General features: G+C 46.7%; 1 protein-coding gene across 4 annotated transcripts in view; it reads left to right on the top strand.

Moving 5' to 3' along the window:
* Positions 1–23,899, top strand: part of ARHGEF37 (Rho guanine nucleotide exchange factor 37) — a 90,590-nt gene extending 66,691 nt beyond the window's left edge. For all 4 annotated transcript variants that reach the window (XM_063928029.1, XM_063928027.1, XM_063928028.1 and 1 more), the window contains one exon: positions 22,246–23,899. In XM_063928029.1, the coding sequence (XP_063784099.1) occupies positions 22,246–22,512 (267 nt within the window). In that variant the 3' untranslated portion in view covers positions 22,513–23,899. The remainder of the gene's footprint in view (positions 1–22,245) is intronic.
* Positions 23,900–24,150: the final 251 nt, after the last annotated feature.

Below are 24,150 nucleotides of genomic sequence, written 5' to 3'. Positions count from 1 at the left end.
GTAGTCCAATGCTTATTAGTCTTACCAGACTTGTCAGATTGAGACTGTTTGCCATAACCCCTTTTGCTTTTCCTAGAGTCTGAAAGGGCCGAAAAGCTGGAAATCTAGGCTTGGATTTGTATGTGGAAGGAAACTTCACTTTCTTAGTTTGCTTCTGATTCCAAAATACTGTTTAATTCTTTACCAAAAAGGAATATCTTGAGTAAAAGGCAAAGACACTAGAACCTTCTTAGATTCTGAGTCCGCTTTTCATGTACATTCCAAGTTGCTCTACGAGCTGCTACTGCTGAAGCTGATGCTTGAGAGGCAATAGTACCCATATCCAAGGCTGCTTCTTCCATAAAAATAGCCGCCTGTTTAATATGTGCAATATGGGATTTTTGCTCTCTAGATGCCAATGAAAGATCTTCCTCCAGTGCATCAGCCCAGACTGCCACTGCTTTTGCCATCCAGACTGAAGCCATGTCTGGTCTTACAATTGCTCCAGACAAGGAGAAAATGGTTTTTAAAAACCCATCTATTTTCCTATCCGTGACATCATTTAATGATGTAGAAGGCAGAGGTAATGTAGATTTTCGCACTAATCTAATGACATGCATATCTACTTTGGGAGCCACCTCCCTTATTAAACAGTCCCCAGCCGGAAGAGGATAATTGGAATTCCATTTCTTTTTGGAATTCTAATCTTCTTACTGGGTGTGACCCAAGCCTCTTGCATAATTTCCGTCAGCTGTTCTGACCCAGGAAATTCAGTCCTAACTTTTTTGGGACGTTTAAACACAGGTGCCTTAGATTTTAACAAAGGCTCTGCTGCTTCCTCTAAGGATAGAATGGCTTTCATAGCACTAATTAGCTCAGGTATGTCCACTGAACTGAGGCCTTCATCCTCATCTCTGTATGCAGACCTGGAATGCGATGAGTCCTCATCCTCTGACGAGTCCTCACCTGAAACATGTGTAGACTGTGAAGATGTTGTATCATGTCTGTGATTTACTTACCACCGACCTATCAGCCTGTTTTTGTTGAGAGGCTGCAGATTCCTATACTGGATGTAACAAAACTACAGGGGGAATGTTATTTATTATTATTTATTATTTATTACCAGTTATTTATATAGCGCACACATATTCCGCAGCGCTTTCCAGAGAATATTTGGCCATTCACATCAGTCCCTGCCCCAGTGGAGCTTACAATCTATATTCCCTACCACATGTACACGCACACACATTCATGCTAGGGTTAATTTTGTTGGGATCCAATTAACCTACCAGTATATTTTGGATTTGTGGGAGGAAACCGGAGTACCCGGATGAAACCCACGCAAGTACGGGGAGAATATACAAACTCCACACAGTTGGGCCATGGTGGGAATTGAACCCATGACCTCAGTGCTGTGAGGCAGTAATGCTAACCATTACACCATCCGTACTGCCCTGAATGTTGCAAGTAAGTGATAATAGGCCTGGTATAGGAGCTGGCATTATCTGCTCAGTTATACTGGATAATGTCTGTGCAAAAGTAGTCCATGGGGTTTCAGCTTGAAGCTGTGCTTGCCTCGGCTTATTCAGGAGGCTTTGGTGAAAGCTAAAACAGTTTGCACATAATACATTTTGAACCAGATCCTGAGAGGTTAACCAAGCTTTGCAAGACAAACATGAAATGAGTGTTAGTGCTGCTGTGGAGGGTGTATCCTCCTCACCCTTGCCTCTCTTAGACATGATAAATAAATCACCTACCTGTACAGTGTTTACTACACAATTTGTGACTGCAATCACTTTAAAATGTGTTAAAGTGACAAACAATCCGATCCCTCCCTACTTTGCACCAGCATTGAGGATCGGAATAGACAGAAACTGACAGAATATAGTAAAGTCAGCAGTCACACTAGCAGTCAATCGCAGGTTATTCATTAATATAGTAAGCAATATGAGCACATAATCAACCACAGATACATTTCAAGTATGTAGGAGAAACATATTACTGCATTACCTTTATATAGGTTTTTAACATAGTCACACAGCGAAAGAAATGGCAGCAATAGTTTACAGACTCGTATGCATAAGGCACTTATCCAACTATTCGTTCTCGACGGTAGATAGACTTAGTGCTGTATCACCCGGCTTAGGAGGGTGGGATACAGGGAGACTTTACCCCGCTTCCAGAATCGATCAATACTTTAGTGAACGCTGAGAGGATCTAGACTCTGTTAGTGTACACAAACGCCATGTGAACCTACAGTGAACACCGACGCACAAGTCCTACAGCCGCCTATGCTGCTGGTGGGTTGCCGCACCAAACCAAAATTTTTATTGCCTGAGCCAGGAGGCGGGGATATAGGAGACTGGCCCGGTGCATTCTGGGAGGCCGAAAGCTTTGATCGTTGGTGCCAATCTGCTGTTGCTGCCTCATATCCCAATGTTTATCCTGTGGATAACCTGTAGAACCTACAGGAGAAATGCAGCTTTATTTTGAAAAGTATATAAGGTATGGACTTTAACCCAATGAGGCTTTTTTATTCTCTATATGCATAGCAGCATTCCGGATATTTATATGTGATTTGCCAACTGTTATTTTTTGTTTTGTATGTGTGCTTATTATTTTATGCTATTGGTATTAAACACATTATATATAATGCTTACAGTGTCTATGATGCATTGGTAGCGCTCCCATTTCCATTTTTTTACACTTCTAATTGTGTGGAGGTAAAGCACTCCTCCATTTTGCTTGAGCAGCAGCCAATACATCACCATCTGGTGCCCTTGTTATTTTATATTGTTTTTAAGCGTGTAACTAGAAACCGCTCAGGATCCCAAAAATCAATGCGATCAATGTGTAAAAAAGTAAAAGAAATAATGTCATATTTATATTTGCCAAGCCCATTAGGGTTTTCTTGTCAGTTTGTTTTTGCAATTCTCTGCATTTTTGTTGTAATATACTGTACGTGTACCTTTTAAGCATACTGTTGTCACGACTGCAGGGAAAGCTTGTGTCTTCAGGCCATTGCAGTATGTTCTGTGCAGTGAAATATTGTTCAGTGGTATATTCAGAAGACATAGAGCTGAGTCATGCACATCCAGCAGAGGTGTGTTATAGAGATGAGCGCCTGAAATTTTTCGGGTTTTGTGTTTTGGTTTTGGGTTCGGTTCCGCGGCCGTGTTTTGGGTTCGAACGCGTTTTGGCAAAACCTCACCGAATTATTTTTGTCGGATTCGGGTGTGTTTTGGATTCGGGTGTTTTTTTCCAAAAACACTAAAAAACAGCTTAAATCATAGAATTTGGGGGTCATTTTGATCCCAAAGTATTATTAACCTCAAAAACCATAATTTACACTCATTTTCAGTCTATTCTGAATACCTCACACCTCACAATATTATTTTTAGTCCTAAAATTTGCACCGAGGTCGCTGTGTGAGTAAGATAAGCGACCCTAGTGGCCGACACAAACACCGGGCCCATCTAGGAGTGGCACTGCAGTGTCACGCAGGATGTCCCTTCCAAAAAACCCTCCCCAAACAGCACATGACGCAAAGAAAAAAAGAGGCGCAATGAGGTAGCTGTGTGAGTAAGATTAGCGACCCTAGTGGCCGACACAAACACCGGGCCCATCTAGGAGTGGCACTGCAGTGTCACGCAGGATGGCCCTTCCAAAAAACCCTCCCCAAACAGCACATGACGCAAAGAAAAAAAGAGGCGCAATGAGGTAGCTGACTGTGTGAGTAAGATTAGCGACCCTAGTGGCCGACACAAACACCGGGCACATCTAGGAGTGGCACTGCAGTGTCACGCAGGATGTCCCTTCCAAAAAACCCTCCCCAAACAGCACATGACGCAAAGAAAAAAAGAGGCGCAATGAGGTAGCTGTGTGAGTAAGATTAGCGACCCTAGTGGCCGACACAAACACCGGGCCCATCTAGGAGTGGCACTGCAGTGTCACGCAGGATGTCCCTTCCAAAAAACCCTCCCCAATCAGCACATGATGCAAAGAAAAAGAAAAGAAAAAAGAGGTGCAAGATGGAATTATCCTTGGGCCCTCCCACCCACCCTTATGTTGTATAAACAAAACAGGACATGCACACTTTAACCAACCCATCATTTCAGTGACAGGGTCTGCCACACGACTGTGACTGATATGACGGGTTGGTTTGGACCCCCCCCAAAAAAGAAGCAATTAATCTCTCCTTGCACAAACTGGCTCTACAGAGGCAAGATGTCCACCTCATCTTCACCCTCCGATATATCACCGTGTACATCCCCCTCCTCACAGATTATCAATTCGTCCCCACTGGAATCCACCATCTCAGCTCCCTGTGTACTTTGTGGAGGCAATTGCTGCTGGTCAATGTCTCCGCGGAGGAATTGATTATAATTCATTTTAATGAACATCATCTTCTCCACATTTTCTGGATGTAACCTCGTACGCCGATTGCTGACAAGGTGAGCGGCGGCACTAAACACTCTTTCGGAGTACACACTTGTGGGAGGGCAACTTAGGTAGAATAAAGCCAGTTTGTGCAAGGGCCTCCAAATTGCCTCTTTTTCCTGCCAGTATAAGTACGGACTGTGTGACGTGCCTACTTGGATGCGGTCACTCATATAATCCTCCACCATTCTATCAATGTTGAGAGAATCATATGCAGTGACAGTAGACGACATGTCCGTAATCGTTGTCAGGTCCTTCAGTCCGGACCAGATGTCAGCATCAGCAGTCGCTCCAGACTGCCCTGCATCACCGCCAGCGGGTGGGCTCGGAATTCTGAGCCTTTTCCTCGCACCCCCAGTTGCGGGAGAATGTGAAGGAGGAGATGTTGACAGGTCGCGTTCCGCTTGACTTGACAATTTTGTCACCAGCAGGTCTTTCAACCCCAGCAGACCTGTGTCTGCCGGAAAGAGAGATCCAAGGTAGGCTTTAAATCTAGGATCGAGCACGGTGGCCAAAATGTAGTGCTCTGATTTCAACAGATTGACCACCCGTGAATCCTTGTTAAGCGAATTAAGGGCTGCATCCACAAGTCCCACATGCCTAGCGGAATCGCTCCGTGTTAGCTCCTCCTTCAATGCCTCCAGCTTCTTCTGCAAAAGCCTGATGAGGGGAATGACCTGACTCAGGCTGGCAGTGTCTGAACTGACTTCACGTGTGGCAAGTTCAAAGGGCATCAGAACCTTGCACAACGTTGAAATCATTCTCCACTGCACTTGAGACAGGTGCATTCCACCTACTATATCGTGCTCAATTGTATAGGCTTGAATGGCCTTTTGCTGCTCCTCCAACCTCTGAAGCATATAGAGGGTTGAATTCCACCTCGTTACCACTTCTTGCTTCAGATGATGGCAGGGCAGGTTCAGTAGTTTTTGGTGGTGCTCCAGTTTTCTGTACGTGGTGCCTGTACGCCGAAAGTGTCCCGCAATTCTTCTGGCCACCGACAGCATCTCTTGCACGCCCCTGTCGTTTTTTAAAAAATTCTGCACCACCAAATTCAAGGTATGTGCAAAACATGGGACGTGCTGGAATTGGCCCAGATTTAATGCACACACAATATTGCTGGCGTTGTCCGATGCCACAAATCCACAGGAGAGTCCAATTGGGGTAAGCCATTCCGCGATGATCTTCCTCAGTTGCCGTAAGAGGTTTTCAGCTGTGTGCGTATTCTGGAAAGCGGTGATACAAAGCGTAGCCTGCCTAGGAAAGAGTTGGCGTTTGCGAGATGCTGCTACTGGTGCCGCCGCTGCTGTTCTTGCGGCGGGAGTCCATACATCTACCCAGTGGGCTGTCACAGTCATATAGTCCTGACCCTGCCCTGCTCCACTTGTCCACATGTCCGTGGTTAAGTGGACATTGGGTACAGCTGCATTTTTTAGGACACTGGTGACTCTTTTTCTGAGGTCTGTGTACATTTTCGGTATCGCCTGCCTAGAGAAATGGAACCTAGATGGTATTTGGTACCGGGGACACAGTACCTCCAACAAGTCTCTAGTTGGCTCTGCAGTAATGATGGATACCGGAACCACGTTTCTCACCACCCAGGATGCCAAGGCCTCAGTTATCCGCTTTGCAGTAGGATGACTGCTGTGATATTTCATCTTCCTCGCAAAGGACTGTTGAACAGTCAATTGCTTACTGGAAGTAGTACAAGTGGGCTTACGACTTCCCCTCTGGGATGACCATCGACTCCCAGCGGCAACAACAGCAGCGCCAGCAGCAGTAGGCGTTACACGCAAGGATGCATCGGAGGAATCCCAGGCAGGAGAGGACTCGTCAGACTTGCCAGTGACATGGCCTGCAGGACTATTGGCATTCCTGGGGAAGGAGGAAATTGACACTGAGGGAGTTGGTGGGGTGGTTTGCGTGAGCTTGGTTACAAGAGGAAGGGATTTACTGGTCAGTGGACTGCTTCCGCTGTCACCCAAAGTTTTTGAACTTGTCACTGACTTATTATGAATGCGCTGCAGGTGACGTATAAGGGAGGATGTTCCGAGGTGGTTAACGTCCTTACCCCTACTTATTACAGCTTGACAAAGGGAACACACGGCTTGACACCTGTTGTCCGCATTTCTGGTGAAATACCTCCACACCGAAGAGCTGATTTTTTTGGTATTTTCACCTGGCATGTCAACGGCCATATTCCTCCCACGGACAACAGGTGTCTCCCCGGGTGCCTGACTTAAACAAACCACCTCACCATCAGAATCCTTCTGGTCAATTTCCTCCCCAGCGCCAGCAACACCCATATCCTCCTCATCCTGGTGTACTTCAACACTGACATCTTCAATCTGACTATCAGGAACTGGACTGCGGGTGCTCCTTCCAGCACTTGCAGGGGGCATGCAAATAGTGGAAGGCGCATGCTCTTCACGTCCAGTGTTGGGAAGGTCAGGCATCGCAAACGACACAATTGGACTCTCCTTGTGGATTTGGGATTTCAAAGAACGCACAGTTCTTTGCGGTGCTTTTGCCAGCTTGAGTCTTTTCAGTTTTCTAGCGAGAGGCTGAGTGCTTCCATCCTCATGTGAAGCTGAACCACTAGCCATGAACATAGGCCAGGGCCTCAGCCGTTCCTTGCCACTCCGTGTGGTAAATGGCATATTGGCAAGTTTACGCTTCTCCTCCGACAATTTTATTTTAGGTTTTGGAGTCCTTTTTTTTCTGATATTTGGTGTTTTGGATTTGACATGCTCTGTACTATGACATTGGGCATCGGCCTTGGCAGACGACGTTGCTGGCATTTCATCGTCTCGGCCATGACTAGTGGCAGCAGCTTCAGCACGAGGTAGAAGTGGATCTTGATCTTTCCCTAATTTTGGAACCTCAACTTTTTTGTTCTCCATATTTTATAGGCAGAACTAAAAGGCACCTCAGGTAAACAATGGAGATGGATGGATTGGATACTAGTATACAATTATGGACGGACTGCCACGGTTAGGTGGTATAAAAAAACCACGGTTAGGTGGTATATATTGTAATACAATTATGGATGGACGAACTGCCTGCCGAGTGCCGACACAGAGGTAGCCACAGCCGTGAACTACCGCACTGTACACTGGTTGATAAAGAGATAGTAGTATACTCGTAACAACTAGTATGACTGACTATGACGGTATAAAGAATGAAAAAAAAACCACGGTTAGGTGGTATATATAATAATACAATTATGGATGGACGGACTGCCTGCCGACTGCCGACACAGAGGTAGCCACAGCCGTGAACTACCGCACTGTACACTGGTTGATAAAGAGATAGTAGTATACTCGTAACAACTAGTATGACTGACTATGACGGTATAAAGAATGAAAAAAAAACCACGGTTAGGTGGTATATATTATAATAATACAATTATGGATGGACGGACTGCCTGCCGAGTTCCGACACAGAGGTAGCCACAGCCGTGAACTACCGCACTGTACACTGGTTGATAAAGAGATAGTAGTATACTCGTAACAACTAGTATGACTGACTATGACGGTATAAAGAATGAAAAAAAAACCACGGTTAGGTGGTATATATTGTAATACAATTATGGATGGACGGACTGCCTGCCGAGTTCCGACACAGAGGTAGCCACAGCCGTGAACTACCGCACTGTACACTGGTTGATAAAGAGATAGTAGTATACTCGTAACAACTAGTATGACTGACTATGACGGTATAAAGAATGAAAAAAAAACCACGGTTAGGTGGTATATATTGTAATACAATTATGGATGGACGGACTGCCTGCCGAGTTCCGACACAGAGGTAGCCACAGCCGTGAACTACCGCACTGTACACTGGTTGATAAAGAGATAGTAGTATACTCGTAACAACTAGTATGACTGACTATGACGGTATAAAGAATGAAAAAAAAACCACGGTTAGGTGGTATATATTATAATACAATTATGGATGGACGGACTGCCTGCCGACTGCCGACACAGAGGTAGCCACAGCCGTGAACTACCGCACTGTACACTGGTTGATAAAGAGATAGTAGTATACTCGTAACAACTAGTATGACACTATGACGGTATAAAGAATGAAAAAAAAACCACGGTTAGGTGGTATATATTATAATACAATTATGGATGGACGGACTGCCTGCCGACTGCCGACACAGAGGTAGCCACAGCCGTGAACTACCGCACTGTACACTGGTTGATAAAGAGATAGTAGTATACTCGTAACAACTAGTATGACACTATGACGGTATAAAGAATGAAAAAAAAACCACGGTTAGGTGGTATATATTATAATACAATTATGGATGGACGGACTGCCTGCCGAGTGCCGACACAGAGGTAGCCACAGCCGTGAACTACCGCACTGTACACTGGTTGATAAAGAGATAGTAGTATACTCGTAACAACTAGTATGACTGACTATGACGGTATAAAGAATGAAAAAAAAACCACGGTTAGGTGGTATATATTATAATACAATTATGGATGGACGGACTGCCTGCCGACTGCCGACACAGAGGTAGCCACAGCCGTGAACTACCGCACTGTACACTGGTTGATAAAGAGATAGTAGTATACTCGTAACAACTAGTATGACACTATGACGGTATAAAGAATGAAAAAAAAACCACGGTTAGGTGGTATATATTATAATACAATTATGGATGGACGGACTGCCTGCCGACTGCCGACACAGAGGTAGCCACAGCCGTGAACTACCGCACTGTACACTGGTTGATAAAGAGATAGTAGTATACTCGTAACAACTAGTATGACACTATGACGGTATAAAGAATGAAAAAAAAACCACGGTTAGGTGGTATATATTATAATAATACAATTATGGATGGACGGACTGCCTGCCGACTGCCGACACAGAGGTAGCCACAGCCGTGAACTACCGCACTGTACACTGGTTGATAAAGAGATAGTAGTATACTCGTAACAACTAGTATGACTATGACGACGGTATAAAGAAAGAAAAAAAAATACCACGGTTAGGTGGTATATAATTATACAATTATGGATGGACGGACTGCCTGCCGAGTGCCGACTGCCGACACAGAGGTAGCCACAGCCGTGAACTACCGCACTGTACTGTGTCTGCTGCTAATATAGACTGGTTGATAAAGAGATAGTATACAACAATATACTACTATACTGGTGGTCAGGCACTGGTCACCACTAGTCACACTGGCAGTGGCACTCCTGCAGCAAAAGTGTGCACTGTTTAATTTTAAATTAATATAATATTATGTACTCCTGGCTCCTGCTATAACAACCTGCAGTGCTCCCCAGTCTCCCCCACAATTATTATAAGCTTTTATACATTGATGTGCAGCACACTGGGCTGAGCTGAGTGCACACAGACTGAGTCACACTGTGTGACTGCTGTGTATCGTTTTTTTCAGGCAGAGAACGGATATAGCAGAGAACGGATATATTAAATAAAAGTTAACTTAACAACAACTGCACTGGTCACTGTGGTAAACTCTGTCTGCACAATCTCTCTCTCTCTCTCTCTCTTCTAATCTATTCTAATGGAGAGGACGCCAGCCACGTCCTCTCCCTATCAATCTCAATGCACGTGTGAAAATGGCGGCGACGCGCGGCTCCTTATATAGAATCCGAGTCTCGCGAGAATCCGACAGCGTCATGATGACGTTCGGGCGCGCTCGGGTTAACCGAGCAAGGCGGGAAGATCCGAGTCGCTCGGACCCGTGAAAAAAAAAGTGAAGTTCGTGCGGGTTCGGATTCAAAGAAACCGAACCCGCTCATCTCTAGTGTGTTATCCTCCTATTGTCCTCTTTGTAGTCTAAGCTAGTCTCTTTTCTCTGAAAAAAGTATAAAATCTGAAACGTTGATCAGACCGGGACTCTCGCACAGATTCCTTCAAAGTCATCCGGAGTGCTGCCCTTCCATCAATATATAATATATATTATAAATATGAAATATATAATTTGCTTATATATATTTTTTTTTTAAATTCATTATTTTTGGTTGATTGAAATTGTCCCCCATAGAAATTGCATACGACATCATAGTGAGGGGACATGACCAGCATACATTAGCCAAAGATTATGAATCAGATACATATAAAACTAAGCGAATGTAAGACATATGTTTTATTTTATGCTGCAGTAATTAACATACCAGAGTGAGCAGCTCGGCGGCAGCAGGTTTGGAGCAACCACATTAACAGTATTGTAGTAGTGAAGCACCGAGAGACTAGAGCAGGATTTTTCAACCAGTGTGCCATGGCACACTAGTGTGCCGCGACCAGTTGCAAGGTGTGCCGTGGAGCCAGAGCAGCTTTTTGCACCTTCAGAGTGAACTGTTGGCCTGGGCTCTTCTTAGAGGATCAGTCATGCTCCGGCTGTGACCTATGCCTTGAAAATGGTGTGATATCATAGGTCACGGCCGCCGAGTCTCACCACCCAGCCAGCCCACCCTCCTGCATACACATCTTTCAGTTCCCGCCTGCATACACAGCTTTCCTTGCCCACCCACATCCACACCTGCCCGACTGCCCGCTGCTCAGTATTTGTAGAACTCCACTATGAACAACCCCCGCCACTGAGGGACGGGGAGGAGGACAGCTGATATTTATTTTATTTCTCCCGTGGGGAACCAAATCATTTCAATAGTATTTATGTGGGGAGAATAGGAATTTATGGATTTATGGGGGGAACAATGTGAATAATTCATTTGGGGAGCAATAGGATTTATGTGGGGAGAAATGTGATTGATTTATGTGTGGAGCAATAGGATTTATGTAGGGAGCAACATGATTTATGTGGGGAGCAATGTGATTGTTTTTTCTGTGTAGGCCAATGTATGTGTGGATTTTTTTTTTTTTTACTGTGAGGGCCAATGTGTGTGTGTGTGTTTTTTTTCCTGTGGGGAACTGATGGTGTGCCTTGGCAATTTTAAAATATTGTTCAATGTGCCGCGAGTAAAAATAAGAATTTACTTACCGATAATTCTATTTCTCGTAGTCCGTAGTGGATGCTGGGGACTCCGTCAGGACCATGGGGATTAGCGGCTCCGCAGGAGACAGGGCACAAAAGTAAAAGCTTTAGGATCAGGTGGTGTGCACTGGCTCCTCCCCCTATGACCCTCCTCCAAGCCTCAGTTAGGATACTGTGCCCGGACGAGCGTACACAATAAGGAAGGATTTTGAATCCCGGGTAAGACTCATACCAGCCACACCAATCACACTGTACAACCTGTGATCTGAACCCAGTTAACAGCATGATAACAGCGGAGCATCTGAAAAGATGGCTCACAACAATAATAACCCGATTTTTGTAACAATAACTATGTACAAGTATTGCAGACAATCCGCACTTGGGATGGGCGCCCAGCATCCACTACGGACTACGAGAAATAGAATTATCGGTAAGTAAATTCTTATTTTCTCTGACGTCCTAAGTGGATGCTGGGGACTCCGTCAGGACCATGGGGATTATACCAAAGCTCCCAAACGGGCGGGAGAGTGCGGATGACTCTGCAGCACCGAATGAGAGAACTCCAGATCCTCCTCAGTCAGGGTGTGCCCCTGACCAAGTATCAGCTCGGCAAAGTTGTAAAGCCGAGACCCCTCGGGCAGCCGCCCAAGATGAGCCCACCTTCCTTGTGGAATGGGCATTTACATATTTTGGCTGTGGCAGGCCTGCCACAGAATGTGCAAGCTGAATTGTACTACACATCCAACTAGCAATCGTCTGCTTAGAAGCAAGAGCACCCAGTTTGTTGGGTGCATACAGGATAACAGCAAGTCAGTTTTCCTGACTCCAGCCGTCCTGGAAACTATATTTTCAGGGCCCTGACAACATCTAGCAACTTGGAGTCCTCCAAGTCCCTAGTAGCCGCAGGTACCACAATAAGCTGGTTCGGGTGAAACACTGACACCACCTTAGGGAGAAACTGGGGATGAGTCCGCAGCTCTGCCCTGTCCGAATGGACAATCAGATATGGGCTTTTTTGAGACAAACGCCGCCAATTCTGACACTCGCCTGGCCGAGGCCAGGGCCAACAGCATGGTCACTTTCCCTGTGAGATATTTCAAATCCACAGATTTGAGCGGTTTAAACCAATGTGATTTTAGGAATCCCAGAACTACGTTGAGATCCCACAGTGCCACTGGAGGCACAAAAGGGGGTTGTATATGCAGTACTCCCTTGACAAACTTCTGGACTTCAGGAACTAAAGCCAATTCTTTCTGGAAGAAAATCGACAGGGCCGAAATTTGAACCTTAATGGACCCCAATTTGAGGCCCATAGACACTCCTGTTTGCAGGAAATGCAGGAAACGACCGAGTTGAAATTTCTTCATGGGGCCTTCCTGGCCTCACACCACGCAACATATTTTCGCCACATGTGGTGATAATGTTGTGCGGTCACCTCCTTCCTGGCTTTGACCAGGGTAGGAATGACCTCTTCCGGAATGCCTTTTTCCCTTAGGATCCGGCGTTCAACCGCCATGCCGTAAAACGCAGCCGCGGTAAGTCTTGGAACAGACATGGTACTTGCTGAAGCAAGTCCCTTCTTAGCGGCAGAGGCCATGAGTCCTCTGTGAGCATCTCTTGAAGTTCCGAGTACCAAGTCCTTCTTGGCCAATCCGGAGCCACGAGTATAGTTCTTACTCCTCTACGTCTTATAATTCTCAATACCTTGGGTATGAGAAGCAGAGGAGGGAAGACATACACCGACTGGTACACCCACGGTGTTACCAGAACGTCCACAGCTATTGCCTGAGGGTCTTTTGACCTGGCGCAATACTTGTCCAGTTTTTTGTTCAGGCGGGACGCCATCATGTCCACCTTTGGTCTTTTCCAACGGTTCACAATCATGTGGAAGACTTCCCGATGAAGTCCCCACTCTCCCGGGTGGAGGTTGTGCCTGCTGAGGAAGTCTGCTTCCCAGTTGTCCACTCCCGGAATGAACACTGCTGACAGTGCTATCACATGATTTTCCGCCCAGCGAAAAATCCTTGCAGTTTCTGCCATTGCCCTCCTGCTTCTTGTGCCGCCCTGTCTGTTTACGTGGGCGACTGCCGTGATGTTGTCCCACTGGATCAATACCGGCTGACCTTGAAGCAGAGGTCTTGCTAAGCTTAGAGCATTGTAAATTGCCCTTAGCTCCAGTATATTTATGTGGAGAAAAATCTCCAGACTTGATCACACTCCCTGGAAATTTTTTCCCTGTGTGACTGCTCCCCAGCCTCTCAGGCTGGCCTCCGTGGTCACCAGCATCCAATCCTGAATGCCGAATCTGCGGCCCTCTAGAAGATGAGCACTCTGTAACCACCACAGGAGAGACACCCTTGTCCTTGGAGATAGGGTTATCCGCTGATGCATCTGAAAATGCGATCCGGACCATTTGTCCAGCAGATCCCACTGAAAAGTTCTTGCGTGGAATCTGCCGAATGGAATCGCTTCGTAATAAGCCACCATTTTTCCCAGGACTCTTGTGCAATGATGCACTGACACTTTTCCTGGTTTTAGGAGGTTCCTGACTAGCTCGGATAACTCCCTGGCTTTCTCCTCCGGGAGAAACACCTTTTTCTGGACTGTGTCCAGAACCATCCCTAGGAACAGCAGACGTGTCGTCGGAAACGGCTGCGATTTTGGATATTTAGAATCCACCCGTGCTGTCGTAGAACTACTTGAGATAGTGCTACTCCGACTTCCAACTGTTCTCTGGACCTTGCCCTTATCAGGAGATCGTCCAAGTAAGGGATAATTAAGACGCCTTTTCTTTGAAGAAGAATCATCATTTCGGCCATTACTTTGGTAAAGACCCGGGGTGCCGTGGACAATCCAAACGGCAGCGTCTGAAACTGATAGTGACAGTTCCGTACCACGAACCTGAGGTACCCTTGGTGAGAAGGGCAATTTGGGACATGGAGGTATCCTTGATGTCCAGGGACACCATATAGTCCCCTTCTTCCTGGTTCGCTATCACTGCTCTGAGTGACTCCATCTTGATTTGAACCTTTGTATGTAAGTGTTCAAAGATTTCCCATTTAGAATAGGTCTCACCGAGCCGTCTGGCTTCAGTACCACAATATAGTGTGGAATAATACCCCTTTCCTTGTTGTAGGAGGGGTACTTTGATTATCACCTGCTGGGAATACAGCTTGTGAATTGTTTCCAATACTGCCTCCCTGTCGGAGGAAGACGTTGGTAAAGCAGACATCAGGAGCCTGCGAGGGGGAGACGTCTCGAATTTCCAGTCTGTACCCCTGGGATACTACTTGTAGGATCCAGGGGTCCACTTGCGAGTGAGCCCACTACGCGCTGAAACTCTTGAGACGACCCCCCACCGCACTTGAGTCCGCTTGTACGGCCCCAGCGTCATGCTGAGGATTTGGCAGAAGCTGTGGAGGGCTTCTGTTCCTGGGAATGGGCTGCCTGCTGCAGTCTTCTTCCCTTTCCTCTATCCCTGGGCAGATATGACTGGCCTTTTGCCCGCTTGCCCTTATGGGGACGAAAGGACTGAGGCTGAAAAGACGGTGTCTTTTTCTGCTGAGATGTGATTTGGGGTAAAAAAGGTGGATTTTCCAGCTGTTGCCGAGGCCACCAGGTCCGATGGACCGACCCCAAATAACTCCTCCCCTTTATACGGCAATACTTCCATGTGCCGTTTGGAGTCTGCATCACCTGACCACTGTCGTGTCCATAAACATCTTCTGGCAGATATGGACATCGCACTTACTCTTGATGCCAGAGTGCAAATATCCCTCTGTGCATCTCGCATATATAGAAATGCATCCTTTAAATGCTCTATAGTCAATAAAATACTGTCCCTGTCAAGGGTATCAATATTTTCAGTCAGGGAATCCGACCAAGCCACCCCAGCGCTGCACATCCAGGCTGAGGCGATCGCTGGTCGCAGTATAACACCAGTATGTGTGTATATACCTTTTTAGGATATTTTCCAGCCTCTCAGCTGGCTCCTTGAGGGCGGCCCTATCTGGAGACGGTACCGCCACTTGTTTTGATAAGCGTGTGAGCGCCTTATCCACCCTAAAGGGTGTTTCCCAACGCGCCCTAACTTCTGGCGGGAAAGGGTATACCGCCAATAATTTTCTATCGGGGGAAACCCACGCATCATCACACACTTCATTTAATTTATCTGATTCAGGAAAAACTACAGGTAGTTTTTTCACACCCCACATAATACCCTTCTTGTGGTACTTGTAGTATCAGAAATATGTAACACCTCCTTCATTGCCCTTAACATGTAACGTGTGGCCCTAAAGGAAAATACGTTTGTTTCTCTATCGTCCTAGTGGATGCTGGGGTTCCTGAAAGGACCATGGGGAATAGCGGCTCCGCAGGAGACAGGGCACAAAAAGTAAAGCTTTTCCAGATCAGGTGGTGTGCACTGGCTCCTCCCCCTATGACCCTCCTCCAGACTCCAGTTAGATTTTTGTGCCCGGCCGAGAAGGGTGCAATTCTAGGTGGCTCTCATAAAGAGCTGCTTAGAGAAAGTTTAGCTTAGGTTTTTTATTTTACAGTGATTCCTGCTGGCAACAGGATCACTGCAACGAGGGACAGAGGGGAGAAGAAGTGAACTCACCTGCGTGCAGGATGGATTGGCTTCTTGGCTACTGGACATCAGCTCCAGAGGGACGATCACAGGTACAGCCTGGATGGTCACCGGAGCTGCGCCGCCGGCCCCCTTGCAGATGCTGAAGTAAGAAGAGGTCCAGAATCGGCGGCTGAAGACTCCTGCAGTCTTCTAAAGGTAGCGCACAGCACTGCAGCTGTGCGCCATTTTCCTCTCAGCACACTTCACACGCAGTCACTGAGGGTGCAGGGCGCTGGGGGGGGGGCGCCCTGGGAGGCAAATGTAAACCTATATAAAGGCTAAAAATACCTCACATATAGCCCCCAGAGGCTATATGGAGATATTTAACCCCTGCCTGTATTCACAAAATAGCGGGAGACGAGCCCGCCGGAAAAGGGGCGGGGCCTATCTCCTCAGCACACGGCGCCATTTCCTCTCACAGCTCCGCTGGTCAGGACGGCTCCCAGGTCTCTCCCCTGCACTGCACTACAGAAACAGGGTAAAACAGAGAGGGGGGGCAAATTTAATGGCAATATCTTGATATATATAAAGCAGCTATAAGGGAGCACTTATTATAAGGCTATCCCTGTCATATATAGCGCTTTTTGGTGTGTGCTGGCAGACTGCGAGGCAGAGGTCGAGGGAAGAAACAGCAACAGGCAGCTCCTTCCCAGGAACAGAAGCCCTCCCCGGCTTCTACAAAAGCCTCAGCATGACGCTGGGGCTTCTCAAGCGGACTCGGGGACGGTGGGAGGTCGTCTCAAAAATTACAGCGCGCAGTGGGCTCACTCGCAGGTAGATCCCTGGATCCTGCAGATAATATCTCAGGGGTACAGGTTGGAATTAGAGACAGATCCACCTCGCCGTTTCCTGAAGTCTGCTTTACCAACGTTCCCTTCCGAAAGGGAGACGGTTTTGGAAGCCATTCACAAGCTGTACTCTCAGCAGGTGATAGTCAAGGTACCTCTTCTACAACAAGGGAAGGGGTATTATTCCACTCTATTTGTGGTACCGAAGCCGGATGGCTCGGTAAGGCCTATTCTAAATCTGAAGTCCTTGAACCTGTACATAAAGAAGTTCAAGTTCAAGATGGAGTCACTCAGAGCAGTGATAGCGAACCTGGAAGAAGGGGACTTTATGGTATCCTTGGACATCAAGGATGCGTATCTCCACGTTCCAATTTACCCCTCACACCAGGGGTACCTCAGGTTCGTTGTACAAAACTGTCACTATCAGTTTCAGACGCTGCCGTTTGGTTTGTCCACGGCACCTCGGGTCTTTACAAAGGTAATGGCCGAGATGATGATTCTTCTTCGAAGAAAAGGCGTATTAATTATCCCATACTTGGACGATCTCCTAATAAGGGCAAGGTCCAGAGAACAGCTAGAGATGGGATTAGCAATATCTCAAGAGGTGCTAAAGCAGCACGGATGGATTCTGAATATTCCAAAATCCAAATTAATGCCGACAACTCGTCTGCTGTTCCTAGGAATGATTCTGGACACGGTTCAGAAAAAGGTTTTTCTTCCCGAGGAAAAAGCCAAGGAGTTATCCGACCTGGTCAGGAATCTCCTAAAACCAGGAAAGGTGTCTGTACATCAATGCACGCATCTTCAGATGCACCTGCGGATAACCCTGTCTCCAAGGACAAGGGTATCTCTTCTGTGGTGGTTGCAGAGGGCTCATCTATTGGAGGGCCGCAGATTCGGCATACAGGATTGGATCCTGGTGACCACGGACGCCAGCCTGAGAGGCTGGGGAGCAGTCACACAAGGAAGAAACTTCCAGGGAGTGTGGTCGAGCCTGGAAAAGTCTCTTCACATAAACATTCTGGAACTAAGAGCAATCTACAATGCTCTAAGCCAGGCGGAACCTCTGCTTCAAGGAAGACCGGTGTTGATCCAGTCGGACAACATCACGACAGTCGCCCATGTAAACAGACAGGGCGGCACAAGAAGCAGGAGTGCAATGGCAGAAGCTGCCAGGATCCTTCGCTGGGCGGAGAATCACGTGATAGCACTGTCAGCAGTGTTCATCCCGGGAGTGGACAACTGGGAAGCAGACTTCCTCAGCAGACACGTTCTTCACCCGGGAGAGTGGGGACTTCATCCAGAAGTTTTCCACATGCTAATAAACCATTGGGAAAGACCAATGGTGGACATGATGGCGTCTCGCCTCAACAAAAAACTGGACAGGTATTGCGCCAGGTCAAGAGATCCGCAGGCAATAGCTGTGGACGCGCTGGTAACACCTTGGGTGTACCAGTCGGTGTATGTGTTTCCTCCTCTGCCTCTCATACCAAAGGTATTGAGAATCATACGGCAAAGCGGAGTAAGAACGATACTAGTGGCTCCGGATTGGCCAAGAAGTTATTGGTACCCGGAACTTCAAGAGATGGTCACGGACGATCCGTGGCCTCTACCTCTAAGACAGGACCTGCTTCAGCAGGGACCGTGTCTATTCCAAGACTTACCGCGGCTGCGTTTGACGGCATGGCGGTTGAACGCCAGATCCTAAAAGGAAAAGGCATTCCAGAAGAAGTCATTCCTACCTTGATTAAGGCAAGAAAGGAAGTCACCGCGAAGCATTATCACCGCATTTGGCGGAAATATGTTGCGTGGTGCGAGGATCGGAGTGCTCCGACGGAGGAATTTCAACTGGGTCGTTTCCTACATTTCCTGCAATCAGGATTGTCTATGGGTCTCAAATTGGGATCTATTAAGGTTCAAATTTCGGCCCTGTCAATATTCTTCCAAAAAGAATTGGCCTCAGTTCCTGAGGTCCTGACTTTTGTCAAAGGAGTACTGCATATACAGCCTCCTGTGGTGCCTCCGGTGGCACCGTGGGATCTAAATGTAGTTTTAGATTTCCTCAAATCCCATTGGTTTGAACCACTAAAAAATGTGGATTTGAAATATCTCACATGGAAAGTGACTATGTTACTGGCCCTGGCGTCCGCCAGGAGAGTATCTGAACTGGCGGCTTTATCTTATAAAAGCCCTTATTTAATTTTCCATTCGGATAGGGCAGAGCTGCGGACGCGTCCGCATTTTCTCCCTAAGGTGGTATCAGCGTTTCACCTGAACCAGCCTATTGTAGTGCCTGCGGCTACAAGCGACTTGGAGGACTCCAAGTTGTTGGACGTTGTCAGAGCTTTAAAAATATACATTTCAAGGACGGCTGGAGTCAGAAAATCTGACTCGCTGTTTATACTGTATGCACCCAACAAGTTGGGTGCGCCTGCTTCTAAGCAGTCGATTGCTCGTTGGATTTGTAACACAATTCAACTTGCACATTCTGTGGCAGGCCTGCCACAGCCTAAATCTGTTAAGGCCCATTCCACAAGGAAGGTGGGCTCATCTTGGGCGGCTGCCCGAGGGGTCTCGGCATTACAACTCTGCCGAGCAGCTACGTGGTCAGGGGAGAACACGTTTGTAAAATTCTACAAATTTGATACCCTGGCAAAGGAGGACCTGGAGTTCTCTCATTCGGTGCTGCAGAGTCATCCGCACTCTCCCGCCCGTTTGGGAGCTTTGGTATAATCCCCATGGTCCTTTCAGGAACCCCAGCATCCACTAGGACGATAGAGAAAATAAGAATTTACTTACCGATAATTCTATTTCTCGGAGTCCGTAGTGGATGCTGGGCGCCCATCCCAAGTGCGGATTATCTGCAATACTTGTACATAGTTATTGTTAACTTATTCGGGTTATTGTTTAGGGAGCCATCTTTCAGAGGCTCTTCTGTTATCATACTGTTAACTGGGTTTAGATCACAAGTTGTACGGTGTGATTGGTGTGGCTGGTATGAGTCTTACCCGGGATTCAAAATCCTCCCTTATTGTGTACGCTCGTCCGGGCACAGTACCTAACTGGAGTCTGGAGGAGGGTCATAGGGGGAGGAGCCAGTGCACACCACCTGATCTGGAAAAGCTTTACTTTTTGTGCCCTGTCTCCTGCGGAGCCGCTATTCCCCATGGTCCTTTCAGGAACCCCAGCATCCACTACGGACTCCGAGAAATAGAATTATCGGTAAGTAAATTCTTATTTTCTTCACCGTCGACACTGGAGTCAGTGTCTGTGTCGACCGACTGAGGTAAATGAGCGTTTTACAGCCCCTGACGGTGTTTGAGACGCCTGGACAGGTACTAATTTGTTTGCCGGCCGTCTCATGTCGTCAACCGACCTTGCAGCGTGTTGACATTATCACGTAATTCCTTAAATAAGCCATCCATTCCGGTGTCGACTCCCTAGAGAGTGACATCACCATTTCAGGCAATTGCTCCGCCTCCTCACCAACATCGTCCTCATACATGTCGACACACACGTACCGACACACAGCACACACACAGGGAATGCTCTGATAGAGGACAGGACCCCACTAGCCCTTTGGGGAGACAGAGGGAGAGTTTGCCAGCACACACCAAAAACGCTATAATTATACAGGGACAACCTTTATATAAGTGTTTTTCCCTTATAGCATTTTAATATATATATACATATCGCCAAATAAGTGCCCCCCCCTCTCTGTTTTAACCCTGTTTCTGTAGTGCAGTGCAGGGGAGAGCCTGGGAGCCTTCCCACCAGCATTTCTGTGAGGGAAAATGGCGCTGTGTGCTGAGGAGAATAGGCCCCGCCCCCTTTTCGGCGGGCTTCTTCTCCCGTTTTTCTGAGACCTGGCAGGGGTTAAATACATCCATATAGCCCCCAGGGGCTATATGTGATGTATGTTTAGCCAGAATAAGGTACTATCATTGCTGCCCAGGGCGCCCCCCCCCCAGCGCCCTGCACCCTCAGTGACCGCTGCTATGAAGTGTGCTGACAACAATGGCGCACAGCTGCAGTGCTGTGCGCTACCTTATGAAGACTGAAGAGTCTTCTGCCGCCGTTTCTGGACCTTCACTTTTCGGCATCTGCAAGGGGGGTCGGCGGCGCGGCTCCGGGACGAACCCCAGGGTGAGACCTGTGTTCCGACTCCCTCTGGAGCTAATGGTGTCCAGTAGCCTAAGAAGCCAATCCATCCTGCACGCAGGTGAGTTCACTTCTCTCCCCTAAGTCCCTCGTAGCAGTGAGCCTGTTGCCAGCAGGACTCACTGAAAATAAAAAACCTAACAAACTTTTACTCTAAGCAGCTCTTTAGGAGAGCCACCTAGATTGCACCCTTCTCGGCCGGGCACAAAAATCTAACTGAGGCTTGGAGGAGGGTCATAGGGGGAGGAGCCAGTGCACACCACCTGATCCTAAAGCTTTTACTTTTGTGCCCTGTCTCCTGCGGAGCCGCTAATCCCCATGGTCCTGACGGAGTCCCCAGCATCCACTTAGGACGTCAGAGAAAAAAGGTTGAAAATCACTGGACTAGAGTATCAATATAATAAGCTCAGCTCTAGGAGATGGATCAAAGCACTGTAGCTTTACCCCAGTGACCCACACCAAATAGCCACTCCAACGTCAACCTGTGCTCAGCTCTAGGAGATGGCTCTAGGAGATGGATCAATGCACTGTAGCTTTACCCCAGTGACCCACACCAAATAGCCACTCCAACGTCAACCTGTGCATACAGTACAGGCGTATATAAACAAGTAGCAAATTAACATAAATAAAGTAACAATATACACTAACCATGGACTCCAAAACACGGGCAACAGAATATAGCAAGTAACTGCCACCCCCCAAAACCTCCCAGTCTATACCCCCACCTCACCGCATATCTGGATCCCCAAACAAATGCTTATATCTTTAATGGAAGTGCTACAGTGGGTATAATAGTGTGTCTGAGATTGTGTCACAGATGATCTCTCTCTGCATATCCCTACCCATTACCCTTATACACCACATACAACCTCCCATGAGGCACAGCAACCCACTGGCTGTGCATCCAGAGTGCACGCATCCCAACAAAAGAAGTGTCACCCTTCCCGCCACAACGTGCACAGAACTGGGACAGTAACTTGGCATCCTTTGTAGGAAACGTTGCTTCCATACCTTACAAGCCTGCTAACTTATTAACTCCATACGTGGGACACCTGTGCAACAAGTTCCCCAATCACAAGTAGTATTCTCATCTTTAATAAAACATTTCCTAGATATACAGAAGGGATTGGCTTCTAGTAATTAACAGATTTCAGAAAATAAACCAGTATTTAGCTTACTATTAAAGACTAGACAGAGATAGTGCTATTTGTCTTTATGGCCAAGGTTCTGTCTCTGTATACTGATGGCGGCTGCTTACTTTACAGGTTGTTGCTGGATATTCATTCACTGCTCGCAGCAGCTATGAAGTCAGCATTGCGGAAGGTGAACCAGTGACCCTTCTGGAGCCGCATGATAAGAATGGGAGTCCGGAGTGGAGCTTAGTGGAAGTGAGCGGCCACAGGGGTTACGTGCCATCTAGCTACCTAGTGAGAATACCGGTGCAAGACCGCAACCGCAGGACATCCGCTAGTAATGTGGTGATCCCGAAGCGTCAGAGTCATGATGTCTCCTCCCAGAAGTCTGAACGTTGAATACACTGTGTGGCTACAGCTTATCTCATTCTGTGTTGCTATGAACTAACAGAAGTCATGATGAAAAAATACACGTAACTGCATATGCACAACACACAGTCTGTAACAGGTATAATCATTGTCTTTTATATGATCTACAGTACATCATAAATGCACAAGACTCCATACATTGACCTCACTAGCTATGCAATACCCATTATCCGTAGCCTCCATGTACTGTAATTGGTTCTTATGATCTTGCACTTTAACTGATTTCATCAAGTTATGGGAATCATGTTGCAGTGTGGATCTACATAATCCTTATATGAATAGAAAAGAATAGAACGTGTGTATCCATCTTGCAAGTCAGTACTTAGTGTGAATACTACAGTTGCTTGCTGCACTGCCGGCTTGGAAATCTCTTTATAGAAGTGCTGACTTCTTGTCTTTTGTGGACCCTACTATGAATTGCACAGTTATCTATTTATGCTCATTTGATTGAGACACAACCAAACACAGATTGTAATCTTCACTGGCCAGTTGGATCATGACTGATGCACTGTGTAAATCACTACATTGTTAAGGTTGGTATAATTACACTGGAGGATTAGATTCTGCAAACTAATGCATTTATAGTATGTACACTGATTGGCTAGCTTGCATTGTTCCTAATGCATCTATAGTATGTACACTGATTGGCTAGCTTGCATTGTTCATAATGCATCTATAGTATGTACACTGATTGGCTAGCTTGCATTGTTCCTAATGCATCTATAGTATGTACACTGATTGGCTAGCTTGCATTGTTCATAATGCATCTATAGTATGTACACTGATTGGCTAGCTTGCATTGTTCCTAATGCATCTATAGTATGTACACTGATTGGCTAGCTTGCATTGTTCCTAATGCATCTATAGTATGTACACTGATTGGCTAGCTTGCATTGTTCATAATGCATCTATAGTATGTACACTGATTGGCTAGCTTGCATTGTTCATAATGCATCTATAGTATGTACACTGATTGGCTAGCTTGCATTGTTCATAATGCATCTATAGTATGTACACTGATTGGCTAGCTTGCATTGTTCATAATGCATCTATAGTATGTACACTGATTGGCTAGCTTGCATTGTTCCTAATGCATCTATAGTATGTACACTGATTGGCTAGCTTGCATTGTTCCTAATGCATCTATAGTATGTACACTGGCTAGCTTGCATTGTTCCTAATGGATCTATGTGCACTGATTGCCTAGCTTGCATCGTTCCTAATGAGCTAATGCACCTGTGTACACTGATGGGCTAGCTTGCACTGTCCCTTACTCCTCCTGTGGGGGAATCGAGGTTTATAAGAACTTCTGGTGTGACAGCTACTGTAATACATGTAATAAATGCTGTTCTTTTCATTGCGGACTGTAGTGTCTTCCGTCTCCCACTGGGCTGTAGCAGGCACACTATATAGAGTTAACACAGTAGGTAACAAAGGAAAACAAGCTTCAGCGACTTCTGTCACTATGTGAATAGCTGCAGCCTGTAATATTCTTATTTGGGCCTGATGTAGGAGAGCTGCAATAGCACTGGCATTTGTTTCATACTGCTGTAACATCTTAGCATGTATCTAGTCGTGTCTATCATGTCCTCCACATTACTGCTCAAA

This window comes from Pseudophryne corroboree, chromosome 6, assembly GCF_028390025.1.
Source record: "Pseudophryne corroboree isolate aPseCor3 chromosome 6, aPseCor3.hap2, whole genome shotgun sequence".
NCBI lineage: Eukaryota > Metazoa > Chordata > Amphibia > Anura > Myobatrachidae > Pseudophryne > Pseudophryne corroboree.
The sequence above is the reverse complement of the archived record's forward strand: the minus strand, read 5'-3'. Positions and strand labels throughout refer to the sequence as shown.